General features: G+C 43.7%; 1 protein-coding gene across 5 annotated transcripts in view; it reads left to right on the top strand.

Moving 5' to 3' along the window:
• The window catches only part of kynu (kynureninase), a 283,739-nt gene that overhangs the window by 184,356 nt on the left and 77,793 nt on the right, over positions 1-21,590 (top strand). For all 5 annotated transcript variants that reach the window (XM_068035006.1, XM_068035003.1, XM_068035005.1 and 2 more), the window contains one exon: positions 14,254-14,400. In XM_068035006.1, coding sequence (XP_067891107.1) covers positions 14,254-14,400 — 147 coding nt within the window. The remainder of the gene's footprint in view (positions 1-14,253; positions 14,401-21,590) is intronic.

Genomic DNA, 21,590 nt, shown 5'->3' with positions numbered 1-21,590 from the left:
AAAAGACCCATTTATCCCTACTCTTTGTTTCCTGTCTGCCAACCAATTTTCTATCCATCGCAATACACTACCCCAATCCCATGAGCTTTAATTTTACATGGGAATCTGTTATGTGGGACTTTGTCAAAAGCCTTCTGAAAGTCCAAATAAACCACATCCACTGGCTCCCCCTCATCAACTCTACTAGTTATATCCTCGAAGAATTCTAGTAGATTTGTCAAGCATGATTTCCCTTTAGTAAATCCATGCTGACTCTGTCTGATTCTCCCACTGTTCTCTTAGTGCTCTGCTATAAAATCTTTGATAATGGACTCTAGAATTTTCCCCACTACCGACGTCAGGTTGACTGGTCTATAATTCCCTGCTTTCTCTCTCCCTCCCTTTTTAAATAGTGGGGTTACATTAGCTACCCTTCAATCTGGAGGAACTGTTGCAGAGTTTAGAGAATCTTGGAATATGACCACCAATGCATCCACTATTTCTAGGGCCACTTCCTTAAGTACTTTGGGATGCATACTATCAGGCCCTGGGAATTTATTGGCCTTCAATCCCATCAATTTCCCCAACACCATTTCTCTACTAATACTGATTTCTTTCAGTTCTTCTCTCTCACTAAACCCTGTGTTCCCCAACATTTCTGGTATGAAATTTGTTTCCTCCTTTGTGAAGACAGAACCAAAGTATGCATTTAGTTGGTCAGCCATTTCTTTGTTCCCCATAATAGAGTCATAGAGTCGTACAGCATAGAAACAGGCCTTTCGGCCCACCGCGTCCATGCCGACCATAATGCCTATCTATACTAATCCCACCTAGAAATAGTGGATGCATTGGTGGTCATATTCCAAGATTCTCTAAACTCTGAGGATTTGTGTTAAAACTGAAAAGATTCCATGGATGTGTTTTTTTTTACCAAGTTCAGCAAAAGGACATTGAGATGTTGTTTGAAAACCACCTGCGCTGGAGGTCATGTGCTTTGGGCTCAGTAAACATCTGAACCCTTGGTGACCTGGGGAAAAATGGTTCCAGAGAAGCCACGTGCCAAGGTTTATGAAGGTCAGGAGCCCGACTCTCTGTTAGGGGTTTGGATATTGTTTTCAGTTTTAGTTGGGTGTGAATTGTTTGAAGACAAGTCGCTGTTTTCCTGCCAAGGAAAGAGAAACCACCCAGTTCACCTCCTTCTCTACCTCTTTGAAGACATAGCTGCATAGCTCCTGAGAGGCTGGAAAAATAAATCCTGCGATTCAAGTATGTGCTGGCAGAAAACCCTGATGCCACGTTTCTCTTGGAAAGCCTACTGGAATAATTCTTGACATCTCCAGAACAGACTGCTTCTGAAACAATCCCAGTGACCCGTCTCCGTATACCAGGATGCGAGACCAAAAAAAGGGCCAACTGACATCCTTCCATATGTTCTGTTTTTTCCATCAAGAATTAGCAAGTATTTGGCCAAAGTAGACATTTTTCTCTTTGTAACAGACCTCTGCAGAGAGAATTTCTGTATTTTTTCCAGTGTGTGTGAGTGTAATTGGGGAATTTAAAAAGGGAACTTTCATAATTTAATCTGTGTGTTATTGCTTTGCTTCATTACTGGTTAATTCTTGTTCCATAATAAACTGATAATTTTGTTGTTTTTGAAAGAACCCTGGTTGGTGTATTTTATTCTAGGCTAAAAATAGAGTATATGATTGGCTGTATTGGTAACCAGATAAACATTTAAATATATGTTGTGACCTGTGGAGAAGTGGAACTAGAAAAGATAGTGCACTGCTCTCGCCTCGATCGTAACAGACGTCAGACTTTTTAAAAATTCATTCATGGGATGTGGGCATCGCAGGCCAGGCCAGCATTTATTGCCCATCCCTAATTGCCCTTGAACTGAGTGGCTTGCTAGGCCATTTCCAGGGCATGTCAGAGTCAACCACATTGCTGTGGATCTGGAGTCACATGTAGGCCAGACCAGGTAAGGACAGCAGATTTCCTTCCCTCAAGGACATTGGTGAACCAGATGGGTTTTTACAACAAATGACAATGATTTCATGGCCATCATTAGACTAGCTTTTAAATTCCAGATTTATTAATTGAATTCAAATTCCACCTTCTGCTGTGGTAGGATTCGAACCCATGTCCCCAGAGCAATACCTGGGTCTCTGGGCTACTAGTCCAGTGACAATACCAGTACACCACCGCCTCCCCAAACTTCGGAAAGTTTTGTGTGAATGGATATTTTGCTGCAACCTTCCTTGGTTAAATCTGTCACAGTTCAACGGCTAAATGCTGTTCTCAGGCATGGAGTTTCAAGGTCACCTTTCATCTCTGCCTTTAGGTAGTTTAAAGATGGTATTCTGGCAGGGCCCTTCTTCTTGCTGGGATGGGTTTCTCTCTTCATTCTGCCTTTCTGGCTTTCTACACAGAGGTCTGCATTTTGTGTGGCCCCTGAGATGGGTTGGAGGCGGAGGAGGCACGAAGTATCGCAATGGGTGGCAGGGCAGAGGGCCCATTGCCAAGCGATCTTTCCCAGAACGGGATAGCCCGATGACCGCCTTCCCACCCAGGGGCCAATTGATGCCTTTAAGTGGCCTATTAATGGCCAATTAAGGGCCTCTTCCCGCCTCCTGTGGAATCTTACCAGTGGCAGGAGGCCTCCGTGGCATGGCGAAATCACCTTGCAACACAAGGCGCCCTCCCTGCGAGCATGTGGGAGGTCCCTCCTTCGTGGGCAATTTGTGGCCCATGGAGGACCCCCACTGGGAACAACATAAGCCTCCCCCCGACCCCTGGGACCACCCCTCCCACTGGACTACATGACTACCCCTCCATTCCCTCTTGCCGGGGCCTCACAGACTGACCCCAGCGACTCTGCCTCACCTACCTCTCGTCCAGGGTTCCAGCGTGTGCCTTGGTCCGAGACCTCTGCAGTACCGGCAAAGGCCACCGCTCCCAGTGGTGCTGGCAATACTGCTGAGCTGCCAGCTCTCTGATTGGCCAGCAGTTCTTGGAGACGGGATCCCCATCTTTAAAGGATGGTAATCCCAACTCCTGTAACTGTGATTTATAAGACCAGAGGATTGCTCCAGGCGTCGGGGAGGGAGGGGTGGGTGGGGCACGAAAAGGAAGAGGCAGAGATCCTCCTGCCTTTTCAGTCCAGTACCGGGAGCCCCACCTCCAGCACAAAACCCAACCCTCTGTCTGCAAAGTCATTGTTCTCCCAATTTTTTGAAGAGGGGTAGCCATTTACATTGAATGGGCCATTTACATTTCTAATGCATTAGAACATAGAACAGTACAGCACAGTACAGGCCCTTCGGCCCACGATGTTGTGCCGAACATTTAACCTCCTCTAATATCAAACTAACTACCTACCCTTCATTCTACTATCATCCATGTACCTATCCAAGAGTCGCATAAATGCCCCTAATGTATCTGCTTCTACTACCACCGCTGTCAGCGCTTTCCACGCACCCACCACTCTCTGTGTAAAGAACCTACCTCTGACATCTCCCCGAAACCTTCCTCCAATCACCTTAAAATTATGCCCCCTGGTGATAGCCCTTTCCGCCCTGGGAAAAAGTCTCTGACTATCCACTCTATCTATGCCTCTCATCATCTTGTACCCCTCTATCAAGTCACCTCTCATCCTTCTACGCTCCAATGAGAAAAGCCCTAGCTCCCTCAATCTTTCTTCGGAGGACATGCCGTCCAGTCCAGGCAGCATCCTGTTAAATCTCCTCTGCACCCTCTCTAAAGCTTCCACATCCTTCCTATAATGAGGCGACCAGAACTGAACACAATATTCCAAGTGTGGTCTAACCAGGGCCTTATAGAGCTGCAGCATAACCTCGAGGCTCTTAAACTCAATTCCCCTGTTAATGAAAGCCAACACACCATACGTTTTCTTAACAACCCTATCAACTTGGGTGGCAACTTTGAGCGATCTTTGGACATGGACCCCAAGGTCCCTCTGTTCCTCCACACTACCAAGAATCCTGTCTTTAAGCCTGTATTCTGCATTCAAATTCGACCTTCCAAAATGAATCACTTCACATTTTTCCAGCTTGAACTCCATCTGCCACTTCTCAGCCCAGCTCTGCATCCTGTCAATGTCCCGTTGCAACCGAGAACAGCCTTCCACACTATCCACAACTCCAGCAACCTTCGTGTCATCGGCAAACTTGCTAACCCAGCCTTCCACATCCTCATCCAAGTCATTTATAAAAATCACAAAGAGCAGAGGTCCCAGAACAGATCCTTGTGGAACACCACTGGTCACCGAGCTCCATGCTGAATACTTTCCATCTACTACCACCCTCTGTCTTCTATGGGCCAGCCAATTTTGTATCCAGACAGCCAGCTTTCCCTGAATCCCATGCCTCCTTACTTTCTGAATGAGATTACCATAGGGAACCTTATCAAACGCCTTGCTAAAATCCATATACACCACATCCACTGCTCTTCCTTCATCAATGTGTTTTGTCACATCTTCAGAGAATTCAATAAGGCTTGTGAGGCATGACCTGCCCCTCACAAAGCCATGCTGACTGTCTCTAATCAAACCATGCCTTTCCAAATAATCATAAATCCTGTCTCTCAGAATCCTCTCCAATAATTTGCCCACTACCGACGTAAGACTGACTGGTCTATAATTCCCAGGGTTATCCATATTCCCTTTCTTGAACAAGGGAACAACATTTGCCATCCTCCAATCATCTGGTACTACTCCAGTGGACAGTGAAGACGCAAAGATCATCGCCAAAGGTGCAGCAATCTCTTCCCGTAATATCCTTGGGTATATCCCGTCTGGCCCCGGGGACTTACCTGTTCTCATATCATTCAAAATTTCCAGCACATCCTCCCTCTTAACCTCAACCTGTTCGAGCATATCAGCCTGTTCCACGCTGTCCTCACAAACGACCAGGTCCCTCTCACTAGTGAATACTGAAGCAAAGTATTCATTTAGGACCTCTCCTACCTCCTCCGACTCCAGGCACAAGTTCCCTCCACTATCCCTGATCGGCCCTACCCTCACTCTGGCCATCCTCTTGTTCCTCACATAAGTGTAGAACGCCTTGGGATTTTCCTTACTCCTACCCGCCAAGACTTTTTCATGTCCCCTTCTAGCTCTCCTAAGTCCATTCTTCAGTTCCTTCCTGGCTACCTTGTAACCCTCTAGAGCCCTGTCTGATCCTTGTTTCCTCAACCTTAAGTAAGCTTCCTTCTTCCTCTTGACTAGCTCTTCCACATCTCTTGTCATCCAAGGTTCCGCCAAGGGGCGGCACAGTGGCGCAGTGGTTAGCACCGCAGCCTCACAGCTCCAGGGACCCGGGTTCGATTCCGGGTACTTCCTGTGTGGAGTTTGCAAGTTCTCCCTGTGTCTGCGTGGGTTTTCTCCGGGTGCTCCGGTTTCCTCCCACAAGCCAAAAGACTTGCAGGTTGATAGGTAATTTGGCTATTATAAATTGTCACTAGTATAGGTAGGTGGTAGGGAAATATAGGGATAGGTGGGGATGTTTGGTGGGAATATGGGATTAGTGTAGGATTAGTCTAAATGGGTGGTTGATGTTCAGCACAGACTCGGTGGGCCGAAGGGCCTGTTTCAGTGCTGTATCTCTAATCTAAAAATCTAATCATCTACCATCCCTTCCCTGCCTCATCGGGACAAACCTATCCAGCAGTCGCAGCAAGTGCTCCCTAAACAACCTCCACATTTCTGTCGTGCATTTCCCTGAGAACATCTGTTCCCAATTTATGCTCCCCAGTTCCTGCCTAATAGCATTGTAATTCCCCCTCCCCCAATTAAATATTTTCCCATCCCGTCTGCTCCTGTCCCTCTCCATGACTATAGTAAAGGTCAGGGAGTTGCGATCACTATCACCGAAATGCTCTCCCACCGAGAGATCTGCCACCTGGCCTGTTCGTTGCCATGCACCAAGTCCAACATAGTCTCTCCTCTAGTCGGCCTATCTACATATTGAGTCAGGAAACCTTCCTGGACACACCTGACAAAAACTGCTCCATCCAAACTATTTGCACTAAGGAGGTTCCAAGCAATATTAGGGAAGTTGAAGTCACCCATGACAACAACTCTGTTACTTCTGCACCTTTCCAAAATCTGCCTCCCAATCTGTTCCTCCATGTCTCTGTTGCTATTGGGGGGTCTATAGAAAACTCCAACAAAGTGACTGCCCCTTTTCTGTTTCTGACTTCCACCCATAATGACTCAGTAGACAAACCCTCCTCGACGGCCTCCCTTTCTACAGCTGTGTTACTATCCCTGATTAACAGTGCCACTCCCCCACCTCTTTTACCTCCCTCCCTATTCCTTTTGAAACATCTAAACCCCGGAACATCCAACACCCATTCCTGCCCCTGAGATATCCACGTCTCCGTAATGGCCACAACATCGTAGCTCCAAGTACTGATCCATGCTCTAAGTTCATCACCCTTATTCCTGACACTTCTTGCGTTAAAATAGGCACACTTCAACCCATCATACTGGCTGCAACTTTGCCCTGTCAACTGACTAACCTTCCTCACAGACTCTCTGCACTCTGTATCTGCCTGTTCAACAGCTACCCCATCCACTGATCCGTGGCTCCGGTTCCCATCCCCCTGCCAAACTAGTTTAAACCCTCCCGAAGAGCTCTAGCAAACCTCCCGCCCAGGATATTGGTGCCCCTCCAGTTCAGATGCAACCCGTCCTTCTTGTACAGGTCCCACCTTCCCCAGAAGGTATTCCAATGATCCACATATCTGAATCCCTCCCTCCTACACCAGTTCTGTAGCCACGTGTTCAGCTGCACTCGCTCCCTGTTTCTAGCCTCACTAGCACGTGGCACTGGTAACAATCCTGAGATTACTACTCTGCTCCTCCTGCCTTTCAGCTTCCAACCCAACTCCCTATATTGCTTTTCAGGTCCAGACATGACGATTTGTTCAGGGTTCCAGCAGTTACCATGTGTATTCGCAGTATAGGAGAAGTCATCTGACCTCTTACTCCATTTTGTTTTACAGCAAAAGGTGTCCGTTTTGAGTTCAATTCACCAGTTCATTTTATAGTTCACAATCTCTCCTTGCATGAGTGTGACGCTTCTGAATACTTCTTATAAAATCTTTTTAAAATCCACATCTTTGATGTAGGTTTTGGGGATTTTTAATCTCTCCTTCACTGGCTCATCCATCTTCCAGATGAACTGTCTTGGGATGTTCTTTGAGTTGCTGCTAAGTTTTTTCCTTTCCATATTAAAAGGAGCAAGGTGGCTCTGAGATATCGGACAGTAAGTTTGGTTAACACTTCATATGCAGTGTGAAAATGAACAGTGTTATATATTACTATAAAAATACTTGCACTATTATGTTGAATCAGGTATATTTCCAACCTGGTGCCACCAACACATGCCGTTACTTGTATTTTATTGTTTGTTAAATTTCTTTGCAGTAATCTGCTCATTGTGAGTTCACAATTATAGTTACCTTTTAAACAACTGGGCTCCTAATAGACTCAGGACAACTTCGGCTCATGTGTGTAGTGTTATAATTTTTTATTTGAGAATGTATAAGGTAGATAATCTTTGTGTGAAATACTTTTATTTTCGAAGAGTGAAGTGCGATGTCCATAGGAACATAGAAGTTAGGAGCAGGAGTAGACCATTTGGCCCTTCGAGCCTGCTCTGCCATTGGATAAGATCATGGCTGATCTGGTTATGGTCTCAACTCCACTTTCCTGTCTACCCCCTGTAATCCTTGACTCCCTTGTCTATCAAAAATCTATCTCACTCAGCCTTGAATAAATTCAATGGCCCAACCTGCTTTCTGGGGAAGAGAATTCCACAGACTAACGCCCCTTTGAGAAAAATCGCCTAATCCTTGTCTTAAAAGAGAGATCTCTTATTCTTAAACTGCGTCCCCTTGTTCTAATCTCCACCACAAGAGGAAACATCCTCCCAGTATCCACTCTATCAAGTCGCCTCAAGATCTTATGTTTCAATAAGATCAGCTCTCATTTTTCTAAACTCCAACAAGTATAGGCCCAAACAGTTCAACCTTTCTTCATAAGATAAGCCCTTCATCCCCAGAATTAGTCGAATGAACTTTCTCTGAACTGCTTTGAATGCAATTATATCCTTTTTCAAATAAGGCGACCAAAACTGTACACAGCACTCCAGATGTGATCTCACTAAGGTCCTGTACAGCTGCAGTAAAAGTTCCCTACTTTTATACTCAATTCTCCTTGCTCTAAATGCCAACATTCCATTTGCCTTCTTAATCACTTGTTGTACCCGCATACTAACTTTTGTGATTTATGTGACAAGACACCGAGAACCCTGAGTTCTGCAATCTTTTCTGTTCTTCCTGCCAAAGTGGAGTTCACATTTTCCCACATTATACTTCATCTGCCAAATTTTTGCCCAATCATTTAACCTATCTATATCCTTTTGTAGACTCTTAACCTCCTCTTGACAACTCACTTACCTTCCTATCTTGGTGTTATTGGCAAATTTAGCTACCATACATTTGGTCCCTTCATCCAAGTCATTAATATAGATTGTAAATAGTTGAGACCCCAGCACTGATCCCTGTGGCCCTTCACTAGTTACAGCTTGCCAACCCGATAAAGACCCATATTTCCTTCCTGTCTGCTTCCTGTTGACCAGTCCATGCTAATATGTTACCCCCTACATCATGTTCTCTTATCTTGTGTAGTAATCTTTGATGTGGCATCTTATCAATTTGATACTATCTTTAACTTCCTATTGAGCCATGGATGATGCATCCTTGTCAAAGAATCATTTTTTCTTACGGGATAAATCTTTGCTGAGTGTTATTAAATATCTCCTTAAAAGTCTGCCACTGCATCTCTACAGTCCTACCTTTTAACCTAGTTTCCCAGTTCACTTTAGCTAGCTCTGCCTTTAAACCCTTATAATTACCCTTATTTAGGTTTAAAACACTAGTCTTAGACCCACACTTCTGCCTTTCAAACTGAACATGAAATTCAATCATGTTATGATTGCTGTTGTCTCGAAGCCCTTTTACCATGAGATTATTGATTAATCTTGTTTCATTGCACATTGCCAGGTCTAGATTAGCCTGCTCCCTAGAAGGCTCTAGAATGTACTACTCCAGAAATTGTCCCGAATACACTCTATGAACTCATTTTCCAGGCAACCTTTGCCAATCTGATTGGCCCATTCTAAACGTAGATTAAAGTCACCTATGGGTGTTACAGTACCTTTCTTACACGTCCCATTTATTTCTTCCTATATACTCTGTCCTACAGTAACAAATGTGAGGGTGCCTAAAAACTACTCCCACAAGAGCCCTCTTAACGTTCCTGTTTCTTATCTCGAGTTAAACTGATCCAAGCTGACGTCCTCTCTCTCTACTGTACTAATGACATCCTTAACGTTAAACAATCACCATCACCAGGGAAAAGGTGCTGGGAAAACTATTAGACAGTGACGCAGTGGTTAGCACCGCAGCCTCACAGCTCCAGCGACCCGGGTTTGGTTCTGGGTACTGCCTGTGCGGAGTTTGCAAGTTCTCCCTGTGACTGTGTGGGTTTCCGTCGGGTGTTCCGGTTTCCTCCCACAGCCAAAGACTTGCAGTTTGATAGGTAAATTGGCCATTGTAAATTGCCCCTAGTGTAGGTACATGATAGGAGAATTGAGGGAAGGTGGGGATGTGGTAGGGGACATGGGATTAATGTAGGATTAGTATAAATGGATGGTTGATGGTCGGCACAGACTCGGTGGGCCAAAGTGCCTGTTTCAGTGCTGTATCTCTCTATGACCTAAAGGCTGACAAGTCCCCAAAACCAGATGGTCTGAATCCTAGGGTCTTAAAAGAAGTGGCTCCTGAGACAGTAGATTCTTTTGTTATAACCTTCCAAAATTCCTTAGATTGTGGAAGTGTCCCAGCGGATTGGAAAATAGAAACTGTAACAGCTTTATTCAAAATAGGAGGGAGACGGAAAGCGGGAAACTATAGGCCAGGTAGCCTATCATCTGTAATTGGGAAATTACTAGAGTTATTAAGGAGGTTATGGAGGATACTTAGAAAATCATAATGGGATAAGACAGAATAAACATGGTTTTGTGAAAGGGAAATCATGTTTAACTAATTTATTACAGTTCTTCGAGGAAGTAGCGTGCAAGGTGGATAATGGGGAACCTGTGGATGTGTTGTACTTAGATTTCCTAGCTTCGTATCTTTTCAAATTGTTGAATACCCTTCAATATTCAGGTGCCAGCCTTGGTCACCTTGCAACCATGTCTCTATAATGGCTATCAGGTCATACTTATTTATTTCTATCTGTGTTAACAATTCATCCATTTTGTTACAATTACTGTGCGCATTCAGATGCAGAGCCTGTAACTTTGTCTTTTTACCATTTCTGCAATCTTTGATCTGTGATGCAGTCTGATGTTTGTACGTTCTGTCCCTACCTGCCACACTCTGGTTATCATTGCCCAAATCGCTACCCTGCTCTATTACCTCATTGTTTCCCTTTGATTTACCACATCTCCTCTCACATGATTTCTTCCCCCCACTATTTAGTTTAAAACCCTCTCTACCACCCCAGTTATTCGACTAGCCAGAACACTGGTCCCAGCATGGTTCAGGTGAAAACTGTCCCAACAGTACAGGTCCCACTTTCCCCCAATACTGGTTGGTGCCAGTGCCCCATGAATCGAAACCCACTTCTCTCAAACCAATCTTTGAGCCACGCATTTAACGCTCTAATCTTATTTACCCTATGCCAATTTGCTCGTGGCTTAGGTAATAATCCAAAGGTTATTACCTTTGAGGTTCTGCTTTTTAACTTAGCTCCTAGCTGATCATACTGTCTAGGCAGAACCTCTTTCGTAGTCCTATCTATGTCATTGTTACCCATGTGAACATAGAACATAGAACAGCACAGTACAGGCCCTTCGGCCCACAATGTTGTGCCAAACCTTTAACCTACTCCAGGATCAAACTACCTACATACCCTTCATACTACTACCATCCATGTACCTATCCAAGAGTCGCTTAAATGTCCCTAATGTATCTGCTTCTATTACCACCGCTGGCAGTGCATTCCACGCACCCACCACTCTCTGTGTAAAGAACCTACCTCTCACATCTCCCCGAAACCTTCCTCCAATCACCTTAAAATTATGCCCCCTGGTGATAGCCCTTTCCACCCTGGGAAAAAGTCTCTGGCTATCCACTCTATCTATGCCTCTCATCATCTTGTACCCCTCTATCAAGTCACCTCTCATCCTTCTTCGCTCCAATGAGAAAAGTCCTAGCGCCCTCAACCTTTCTTCATAAGACATGCCCTCCAATCCAGGCAGCATCCTGGTAAATCTCCTCTGCACCCTCTCTAAAGCTTCCACATCCTTCCTATAATAAGCCGACCAGAACTGAACACAATATTCCAAGTGTGGTCTAACCAGGGCTTTATAGAGCTGCAGCATAACCTCGCGGCTCTTAAACTCAATCACCCTGTTACTGAAAGCCAACACACCTTACGCTTTCTTAACGACTCTATCAACTTGGGTGGCAACTTTGAGCGATCTATGGACATGGACCCCAAGGTCCCTCTGTTCCTCCACACTACCAAGAATCCTGTCTTTAAGCCTGTATTCTGCATTCAAATTCGACCTTCCAAAATGAATCACTTCACATTTTTCCAGGTTGAACTCCATCTGCCACTTCTCAGCCCAGCTCTGCATCCTGTCAATGTCCCGTTGCGACCTACAACAGCCTTCCACACTATCCACAACTCCAGCAACCTTCGTGTCATCGGCAAACTTGCTAACCCAGCCTTCCACTTCCTCATCCAAGTCATTTATGAAAATCACAAAGATCAGATGTCCCAGAACAGATCCCTGCGGAACACCACTGGTCACCGAGCTCCATGCTGAATACTTTCCATCTACTACCACCCTCTGTCTTCTATGGGCCAGCCAATTCTGTATCCAGACAGCCAACCTTCCCTGTATCCCATGCCTCCTTACTTTCTGAATGAGATTACCATGGGGAACCTTATCAAACACCTTGCTAAAATCCATATACACCACATCCACTGCGCTTCCTTCATCAACGTGTTGTCACATCTTCAAAGAATTCAATAAGGCTTGTGAGGCATGACCTGCCCCTCACAAAGCCATGCTGACTGTCTCTAATCAAACCATGCTTTTCCAAATAATCATAAATCCTGTCTCTCAGAATCCTCTCCAATAATTTGCCCACTACCGACGTAAGACTGACTGGTCTATAATTCCCAGGGTTATCCCTATTCCCTTTCTTGAACAAGGGAACAACATTTGCCACCCTCCAATCATCTGGTACTACTCCAGTGGACAGTGAGGATGCAAAGATCATCGTCAAAGGCGCGGTAATCTCTTCCCTCGCTTCCTGTAATATCCTTGGGTATATCCCGTCTGGCCCCGGGGACTTATCTGTCCTCATGTCTTTCAAAATTTCCAGCACATCCTCCCTCTTAACATCAACCTGTTCGAGCATATCAGCCTGTTTCACGCTGTCCTCACAAACGACCAGGTCCCCCTCACTAGTGAATACTGAAGCAAAGTATTCATTTAGGACCTCCCCTACCTCCTCCGACTCCAGGCACAAGTTCCCTCCACTATCCCTGATCGGCCCTACCCTCACTCTGGCCATCCTCTTGTTCCTCACATAAGTGTAGAACGCCTTGGGATTTTCCTTAATCCTACCCGCCAAGACTTTTTCATGTCCCCTTCTAGCTCTCCTAAGTCCATTCTTCAGTTCCTTCCTGGCTACCTTGTAACCCTCTAGAGCCCTGTCTGATCCTTGCTTCCTCAACCTTAAGTAAGCTTCCTTCTTCCTCTTGACTAGCTCTTCCACATCTCTTGTCATCCAAGGTTCCTTCACCCTACCATCCCTTCCTTGCCTTATCGGGACAACCCTATCCAGCAGTCGCAGCAAGTGCTCCCTAAACAACCTCCACATTTCTGTCGTGCATTTCCCTGAGAACATCTGTTCCCAATTTATGCACCCCTGTTCCTGCCTAATAGCCATGTGGACCATGTGGATCCTCCCTGTCCCACTGCAAGTTCCTGTCCAGCCTTGGGCCGATGTCCCAAACCCTGGCACCGGGCAGGCAACACAGTCTTCTGGATTCTTGCTCTTGACTGCAGAGAACTGTGTCTATCCCCCTGACTATATTATCCCCTACTACCTCTACATTCCTATTTACTCCACGCGCTTGAATGGCTTCCTGTACCACAATGCCATGGTCAGTTTGCTCATCCACCCTGCAGCCCTCGCTCTCATTCACACAAGCTGAAATGACTTCAGACTTGTTGGACAATTGTAAGGACTTAGGCTCCTCCACTTTTGCCTTCTCGATCCACTTACCTGCCTCACTCGCAATCACATTTCCCTGTCCCGAACCACTGACCAAATCAGAAGACTGCATCCTATGGGGTGTGACTGCCTTCTGGAACAAAGTGTCCTGGTAACTTTCCTCCTCCCTGATGCATCATAGTGTCTGTAGCTTGGCCTCCAGCTCATCTACTCTGAGCTAAAGCTCCTTGAGCTATAGACACATCCATGGATCACTATGGTGTCCAAGAGCTCTCACATACTGGAGCTGCAACACATCACCTGCCCTGCCATCCTGATTGTGTTTTAAATAACTCATAAATTATTTTCTTAATTTTTTTAAATTATTGCCTCGTCTCACCAGCACTTACTGTACTAATTTAAACCTCGGTAATACAATATGTCTTACTGCTTAAAAATGAAACTAAACAGCAGACTCAGCTTCTTACTTTGCTTCTGCTGACATGTCTTATTTAATTAGAAGGTAGCTACTTAAATTTTGATCTTAAATTTCTGTTTTTCTAATTTCCAGCTATTAACTAACACATGCACCCTAACAGCAGTGCACTAACCTAGCTATTTTTTGATACTCCCTAACAGCAGTCTGCTTTATTTTGACTGATGTGAAATGTTTCTGTCAACATGGCATAAATACCAGTCATGTATTTAGAGTAGATAGTTTAATTTGGAAATGAATGACTAATGTAAAAATAATGGAAGGTATTAGATTTTCTGACTTGCTTTGGAGTTTCATGAATTCTTTGGAATTGTGCTGAAATCTGATCTTGGAGTCCACATTAAACTGCAAAATATTCTAAGGACAGATGTTTCCAGATCATAACAACTATAATTCCGTTTCTTATATTTTTTTATCAAAAAGCATGATCAATTGTTTGTTTCTAGGGAGAAGCAACCCTGAGAACAGAAGATATTTTATCTACAATAGAAAAGGAAGGTGACAGTATTGCTGTGATTATGCTCAGCGGAGTACAATATTACACTGGACAGCTGTTTGATATGGCTTTGATAACAAAGGCAGGACATGCTAAGGTGAGTTGAACACAAGTTTGAAATTGAAAATGCACAATAGTTTCAGCAGCATCTGAAAAGAGATAAGATAGAGTAATGCTTTGGCTGGAAACCGGAATGTCGGCAAGTACCTTTCGTTTTATTCATTCGTGGGATGTGGGTGTCACTGGCTCGGCCAGCATTTATTGTCCATCCCCAACTGCCCTTGAGAAGGTGGTGGTGAGCTGCTTTCTTGAACCTATGTAAAGCAAAGCAAAACAAAGAGAGGGAAGAAGGTCGTTCATAAATACTGACTAAGATCAGTTATGGTGACTGCTGTCGCAGAAAGTCAGCTAATGAGTTTAATAGTCTACAAACAAGTTTTTTTGAAAAGCTGAGTAGAAGTGTAAAACTGGTGGATGATGCTAAAATGTCACCTCAGTAAGCCAGTGAAAAGTCTTTAAAAGAAGGAAAGGGCATGAAAATAGCCAAGTACGACACTGAAAAGGCACTTGAATCAGTACCTGTATTTACAGTGCAAATAAATATCTTGAAGCTTTGTACTTAGAAAACTTAGACAGTGATTTTCAATTGCCAGCCTCCTGTTTCTCACTTGAAAATAGCCAGCCATCAATCGGAAATCATGGGAGAGAACAACCCAGCTGCTCCTTGGAAGACTTTAGCCCGCTCGATACAATTGTCAAACCGACCTATTAAATGGGGGAGCTGGCTGATCAAATAATAATTTGGGTTCCTATGCCAGTTTTTGGACCTCATTTTAATTTTCAGGTTAAAGTGGGTGGAGTGTGTGCTGTGCACAATCCGCCCAGTTCTCCAAGGCATTAAATGTTCTAATCAGTAGTTCTTGAAAGGGTCACTGCAGGCAGCTCAAAAAATGGCTCAGAAAATGTAATTTTTAAAAAGCTGCGGACAGATGCTAGCCCATTTGAGGCCCTCTCCCAATATGTAACCTGCTGGCTTAATGTGGGAGCCACCAATATTATGCCCTCCCACTAACAGCAAGCTTCATTGAGCTCCCTGTTTGACAATAAAGCCCAAAACAGAATGGTTTAGCTGCTGGGCAGGTAGTCTGGGTATGCCACTGATTACACACCCATTTCAAGCAGGTAGTGAAATTCAGCCCCATAATTGCAGTAAATACACAGTATAAAGCTAGAATTTGGATTATCTTGTTTTTTATAATCCTGTCAATGTCTTGCGGTTTACTTATCGGAGCACAAGAAACGTTTTAGTTACTTTTGGAGTGAACATTCATGACAGGAAGATTGTTCCATTTAACCCTATAGTGCATACTCTGTTGACATTAATCTGTTTTATGACAATAGAGTAATCAAAGTACTGCTTCTTGCCACATGCAACTAATACTTCATTCTCATACCTTCCTTGTTCTTTTGTTTAATGAGAACTTCTTTCTCATTTAAGATGTTTGTGTAATCCATCAGCTTCAATTTCAACATATTCTGTGAAGATAAAGAGGCATTCTAAACAGGGTCCTACTTTCATTGAGTGCTATTGCTGTTTGAAAGGGTGATTTTTTTAAAACTTATTAAATGTTATGGTACCGAGGTGAGTTAAGATACAGATCAACCATGATCTAATTCAGTGGTGGGACAGGCTCAATGGCTGCCTGGTCTATTCCTTTTTTGTTCCTAAATTAGACCTAATAAACATACAACCTGATTTTCTATTAATGTCAGAAAAGGATAGAAAGTACCTTCAGCATTGCACCTAAAATAACATCTTCAAAACATTTAAATGGTTCCTTTTAGGTACTAACAATACCACGAACTAAAATGTTAATAAATATTTAATGATTTTTCTAAAAGTAAGATGGACCCTTAACCACAAATAAGGAAATACTTTAACCTCAATCAACCACCAAAAATAAATTAACTTATCCAAAAACAAAACACTGCAGATGCTGGAAATCTGAACTAAAAACTGAAAATGCTGGAAATACTCAGCAGGTCTGGCAGCATCTGGGGAGAGAAAAGACAAGTTAATTTTTCAGGTTTATGACGCTTCATCAGAACTGGGAAAACTTAGAAATATAATAGGTCTTGTACAATTGAAAGGGGGGAGGGTGGGAAAAGGAACAAAAGGGAAGGTCTGTGATAGGGTGGAAGCCAGGAGAAATTAACTAATCATACATTTAAAGTGCTGTGTAAGGAACTTTGCTGTATTCAAATTGGCTCATGTTATACAATGATCACACCCAACAAATTACTTTTGAAGTTTAAAGTGTTTTGGGATTCCTACAGACATTGTAAGGTGCTATATAAATGAAAGTTTGTTGTTTTACTAAGTGTAACAATCTAGAAAAAAAAGTCATGTCACATTTATATATCATATAAGTGCAATGCAGTCACAACTTCCTCTTTCACACGTAAAAGTAGGCCCAATGTGCTGTGATCTTCTACAGAAAAAAGTAGTATTCCTAAATGTTGTTACTGAATGCCAGCCTTGGCTTGGTGGTAGCACTCTCACTTCTGAATCAGTGTCATAGATTCAAATCCCACTCGGGAGATTTGAACACCTAATCTAAAATCATACTTCATTGCCTTACTGAGGAGGTGCTGCACTGTTTAAGGTGTTAGCCTCTGGATGTTATATTACACTGAGGCCCCAACTGCCCTCTGAGGTGGATGTGAATAATCCCATGGCACTGAGTAAGAGTAGTAGAGTTCACCTGGTGCCCTCGGCTACCACCAAAACAGATTAACTGGTCATTTATTTCATTCATGCTATGTTCCTAACAGCAACAGTCTTGTTTTGTTTTTCTCACTCCTGCCAGACTACAAAATGTAATCACTGGCAGATGAAAGTTTTTAGAGCACAAGTTATTCTTAGACAAGAGCCAGATTTTCTTGAGTATTCCACATTTCAATCAGTTCTGGTAACCATCTTGGATGATTCAATCCAATGAGCAGCCAGCTTAAGTGCTGAATAACTGTAACAGAAGAGAACTTAGAACATAATTGAATAGAGAACATCATGATTTAATCAGTGCCATGTTACAGCTCAAAGACGTACCAAATGCTTAACATAGATGAGGGACGTTGAGGTGGAGTCGCTGGTGTTATGTAAGTAAATACAACAGCTATATAATGCACAGCAAGATTCCACAGACCACAGTGAGACATCTGTCCTGTTCTGATGAAGGGTCTTGACCTTTCTGTCCTCACGGATGCTGCCTGACTTGCTGAATGTTTCTAGAATTTTCTGTTTTTATTTCAGATTTCCAGCATCTGCAGTATTTTGCTCTTTTTTTCCTGTTTTGTAGAAACCAAATCAAGACCTTATACAAAGACAGTATGGGATTTTTTTTTGTATTTACTCAGGCTGACCTTAACCCTAAATTTGCTTTTGAAATAGTCTCAGAATTTCTGGAGAATTTGTTACCTACTATAGAATAGGAGAACACATGTCCCCTCCTTGAACCCTCATGTTGCGTGCTGGTGGCCTCAGTAATGATGAATAGCCATGCCAAGTAAATAATGGGCATTTATCAAAAAGGAGGAAACTCATCACATTATTTATGCTGCTCTCGTACATCATTTGAAACCAGTCCAAAAATGGTAAATTCCTGAAATTCAAATAGTCTCATAGCTGTGGGTGCAATCTTCAGAGATTCACATGCTACAACATCTAGATCTTGAACATGTTGGGACGTATGTTCTCCCATTCCTGTAGGATTATGTATGTGAGCAGGGCCAACAACAGACATGTGCACACCACGCAAGGTTGTGTGTTCAAGTACATTGAATGGAAGAAAGACCTAGGCCTCTTCGGTGAATCCTCACATTCTCTATTAATATGAAATAAAATTACTATTCTGAATATGGAAGTAGTGCTGAGAGCTTTCAAGAATTTACCATTTTTGAACTGGTTTCAAATGATGTACGAGAGCAGCATAAGTAATGTGATGAATTTCCTCCTTTTTGATAAATGCCCATTATTTACTTGGCATGGCTATTCATCATTACTGAGGCCAGCAGCTTGCAACATGAGGGCTCAAGGAGGGGACACGTGTTCTCCTATTCTATAGTAGGTAACAAATTCACCAGAAAATCTGATGCAAGGTCAGTGCTTCCTTCAGTTAATGCTCTTGAGACTGGGTCCAGTCAATAGAAGTATTGCTCTGATTTGAGTTTGCTATTTCTAAGATTATCAAGGTCATCAGAAATAAAAGCAAGGATTCGGGGCCTAGTTAAAAAATCGGAGCTGTGTAACTATTCATTGAGGGCTAAAACAAAAGAACAATACTGCAGATGCTGGAACTCTGAAGTAAAAAAGCGAAAATGCTGGAAACAATTAACAGATCAGGCAGCTTCAGTGGAGAGAAAAACAGAGTTAACGCTTCAGGTCAATGACTATGTAGAACATCACATGTAGCACATTATAGACGTGAATTAAGTTTTGCCAAAGGAGTGAAACTAATAACAAAAAATTTAAAAGAAATGCAGATGTGCTGTAAAATGCATGAAGAGGAGCGCCTGGAGGGTGTTAATTCAATTCTTCAGGGTGGAGTTTCGATGGACAGGACTTCTGTCTGCCCTTCTGTAGCCACAGCAGGCCTGATCATTTTTCTACGTTAGAGCACATTAAGAATATACAGTGGGCTCCAGATGGGATCCCTGCTGTCAAAAAGGAGTCCCTAACTGGAAAGGAGAGAACCCCTGACAGTGTTGGAGAAGAAACAAGAATTCAGAATATCCAGCAAAGAACTTTAAAGGAGCAGAACAGCCTTGAAACAAAGCCCAATGAAGGCTGTGATAGAGACCAATGCTTTCTACAAGTAATTCATTGGGAACAGAGTAAAGGAGGAATAGGTTGGTGCAAGACCCTCTGTTTCCATGGGGATACATTGGCTGGAATGTTCCCAACCCCTTGAAAGTGGTTTGGAGGTGGTGGAGGGATGGGAAGATAGCAGAAAACCCTGTTAGTACTGCTCCACGATGTGGCCCTGCTGCAGGCGAATTTCCCAGGGGCAGGCTGTCAGTGGAATTGGGAACCGCAGGCAATTAAGATACTTAAAGCCTCAATTACAGCGGAGAGGGAGCCAAGTTTGCTGGTGTCAGACAGGCCCCTTGCTGCGTCAGGAACCTGGCAACGCTTCATAGGTGGCATCACAGTGGGAAGTCCTAGTACTATCATAGTCTGTTGCACATACCAGTATAAAGCATCAGAAAGGTTGTATGTGATACATCCATGGCCAAATCCATTCATGTGGAGGCGTTCCCCCTCTAACTGATGCCCCTGACAGTTCTGAGCCTTCATTTTGCATATGCCGTTTGGACCTTTTTGTGTGTGCCTCCGTTTTGTGATGCCCTCTTGCTCTGAGGAGCATTCACCTGTCCTGTGGTGCTGTTGGCTGGCTCTCCCATTGGGCTGTGTGATTGAGCCTCCTGCGTCCATGTGCCTCCCGCTGTCCCTAATTGGACAGCAAACGTGGAAGAGGCCTGTTAATTGGCAGGCGGGTGGATCTCTGACATGGGCGGGATTGGGACCCAGAAGTAGTCCCAACGCCTGTGAATTTTGTAAGCCCGAAAGATTCCAGCCATTAAGGCAGTGACTGTCACTTCGTGGGGCCAGTTGCCACCTTTCCCATGATAAGCCAGGGAAATAGTGGTACTAGGTAGGAAGATGAAAAATTCACCAGGACCTAGATTTCATCCACCTGCCACCACTTGTGGCCAGGAGCAAGCAGTGGTAGGAAATCCTGGCTGAGGTGACGGTAGACCTCATTGGTGCATGTTCTTGTAATTTCTGCCATAAGCCTGCCTGATTTTGGTCACGATCATGGAGGGAAGTACACTTTACAATTGTGTGACAGTGTGCTCACTTTAATAATGTTCTTTCGGTTCCCAGTTGTATATCAATGCTGCTAAATTCTACTTGCATCTCTCCAATGTGGGATAGAAGGGTAAATTCCCCAATTGGTTGCTCCTAGTGAGGAGCACAGCTTGGGAAATTATGGGCCCATATTCTCTGACTTTATCCTTTTAAATTAATGGATGGAAAAGTTGGGACCTGTGGGCCAAATATTTCTAAACCAGCACCCTTTGTATGTTCGACACCTCAGGGGAATAACTGATTGATAGGGAAATCAGCTGTACAAGTAATACAATTTAGGGATGTCCAGAACATGATGCCCATCCCATGATTGAATTTGATTGTTGTACCCTGAAGTGATCATTGACTAGAAGCTTAACAGCAATGTGGTTGACTCTGAAATGGTCTAGCAAGCCACTCAGTTCAAGGGCAATTAGGAATGGGCAGTAAATGCTGGCCTTGCCAACAATGCTCATATCCCAATCACGAATAATGAAAAAAAAATCTGGACCACCCAGATAAATACTGTGGCTACAAGAGCAGGTCAGAGGCTGGGTATTCTGTGGCGAACAACATACCTCCTGATTCCCAAAAGCCTTTCCACCATCTACAAGGCGCAATTCAGAAGTGTGATGAAATACTCTCCACTTGCCTGGATGAGTGCCAGTCCAATGACAGTCAAGAAGTTTAACACCATCCAAGACACAGCAGCCCGCTTGATCGGCACCCCATCTACCACCTTAACAAATCGCCCCACCACCATTGGCGTAATGAGGCTGCAGTTTTTATCAACTGCAAGATATATTGCAGCAACTCACCAAGGCTTCTTTGACAGTACCTCCCAAATCCGTGACCTCTACCATCTAGGATTGGATCAGGGAAAATAAAGGAGGCTTATGTCAGATTCAGAGTACTGAAAACAGTGGAGACACTAGAGGAGTACACAAAGTGTAAGTGGGTACTTAAAATAAAAAGTAATGAGAGTGAAGAGGGGTCATGAAAAAACACTGGCAGGGAAGATAAAGGAAAATCCTAAGACATTTTATAAGTATATTAAGGGCAAGAGGATAACCAGGGAAAGAGTAGGGTCCATTGGGACCAAAGTGGCAATGTGTGTGTGGAGCCAGAGGGCATAGGTGAGGTTTTAAATGATTACTTTTCATCTGTGTTCACAATGGAGAAGAACAATGTAGGTGTAGAGATCAGGGAGGGGGATTGTGATATATTTGAATATATTAGCATTGAAAGGGAGGAAGTATTAGCTGTTTTAGTGGGCTTAAAGTGTATAAATCCCCAGGCCCAGATGAGATGTATCCCAGGCTGTTATGTGAGGCAAGGGAGGAGATAGCAGGGGCTCTGACACAGATTTTCAAATC

Source organism: Heterodontus francisci, chromosome 7, assembly GCF_036365525.1.
Source record: "Heterodontus francisci isolate sHetFra1 chromosome 7, sHetFra1.hap1, whole genome shotgun sequence".
Taxonomy (NCBI): Eukaryota; Metazoa; Chordata; class Chondrichthyes; order Heterodontiformes; family Heterodontidae; genus Heterodontus; species Heterodontus francisci.
The sequence above is the reverse complement of the archived record's forward strand: the minus strand, read 5'-3'. Positions and strand labels throughout refer to the sequence as shown.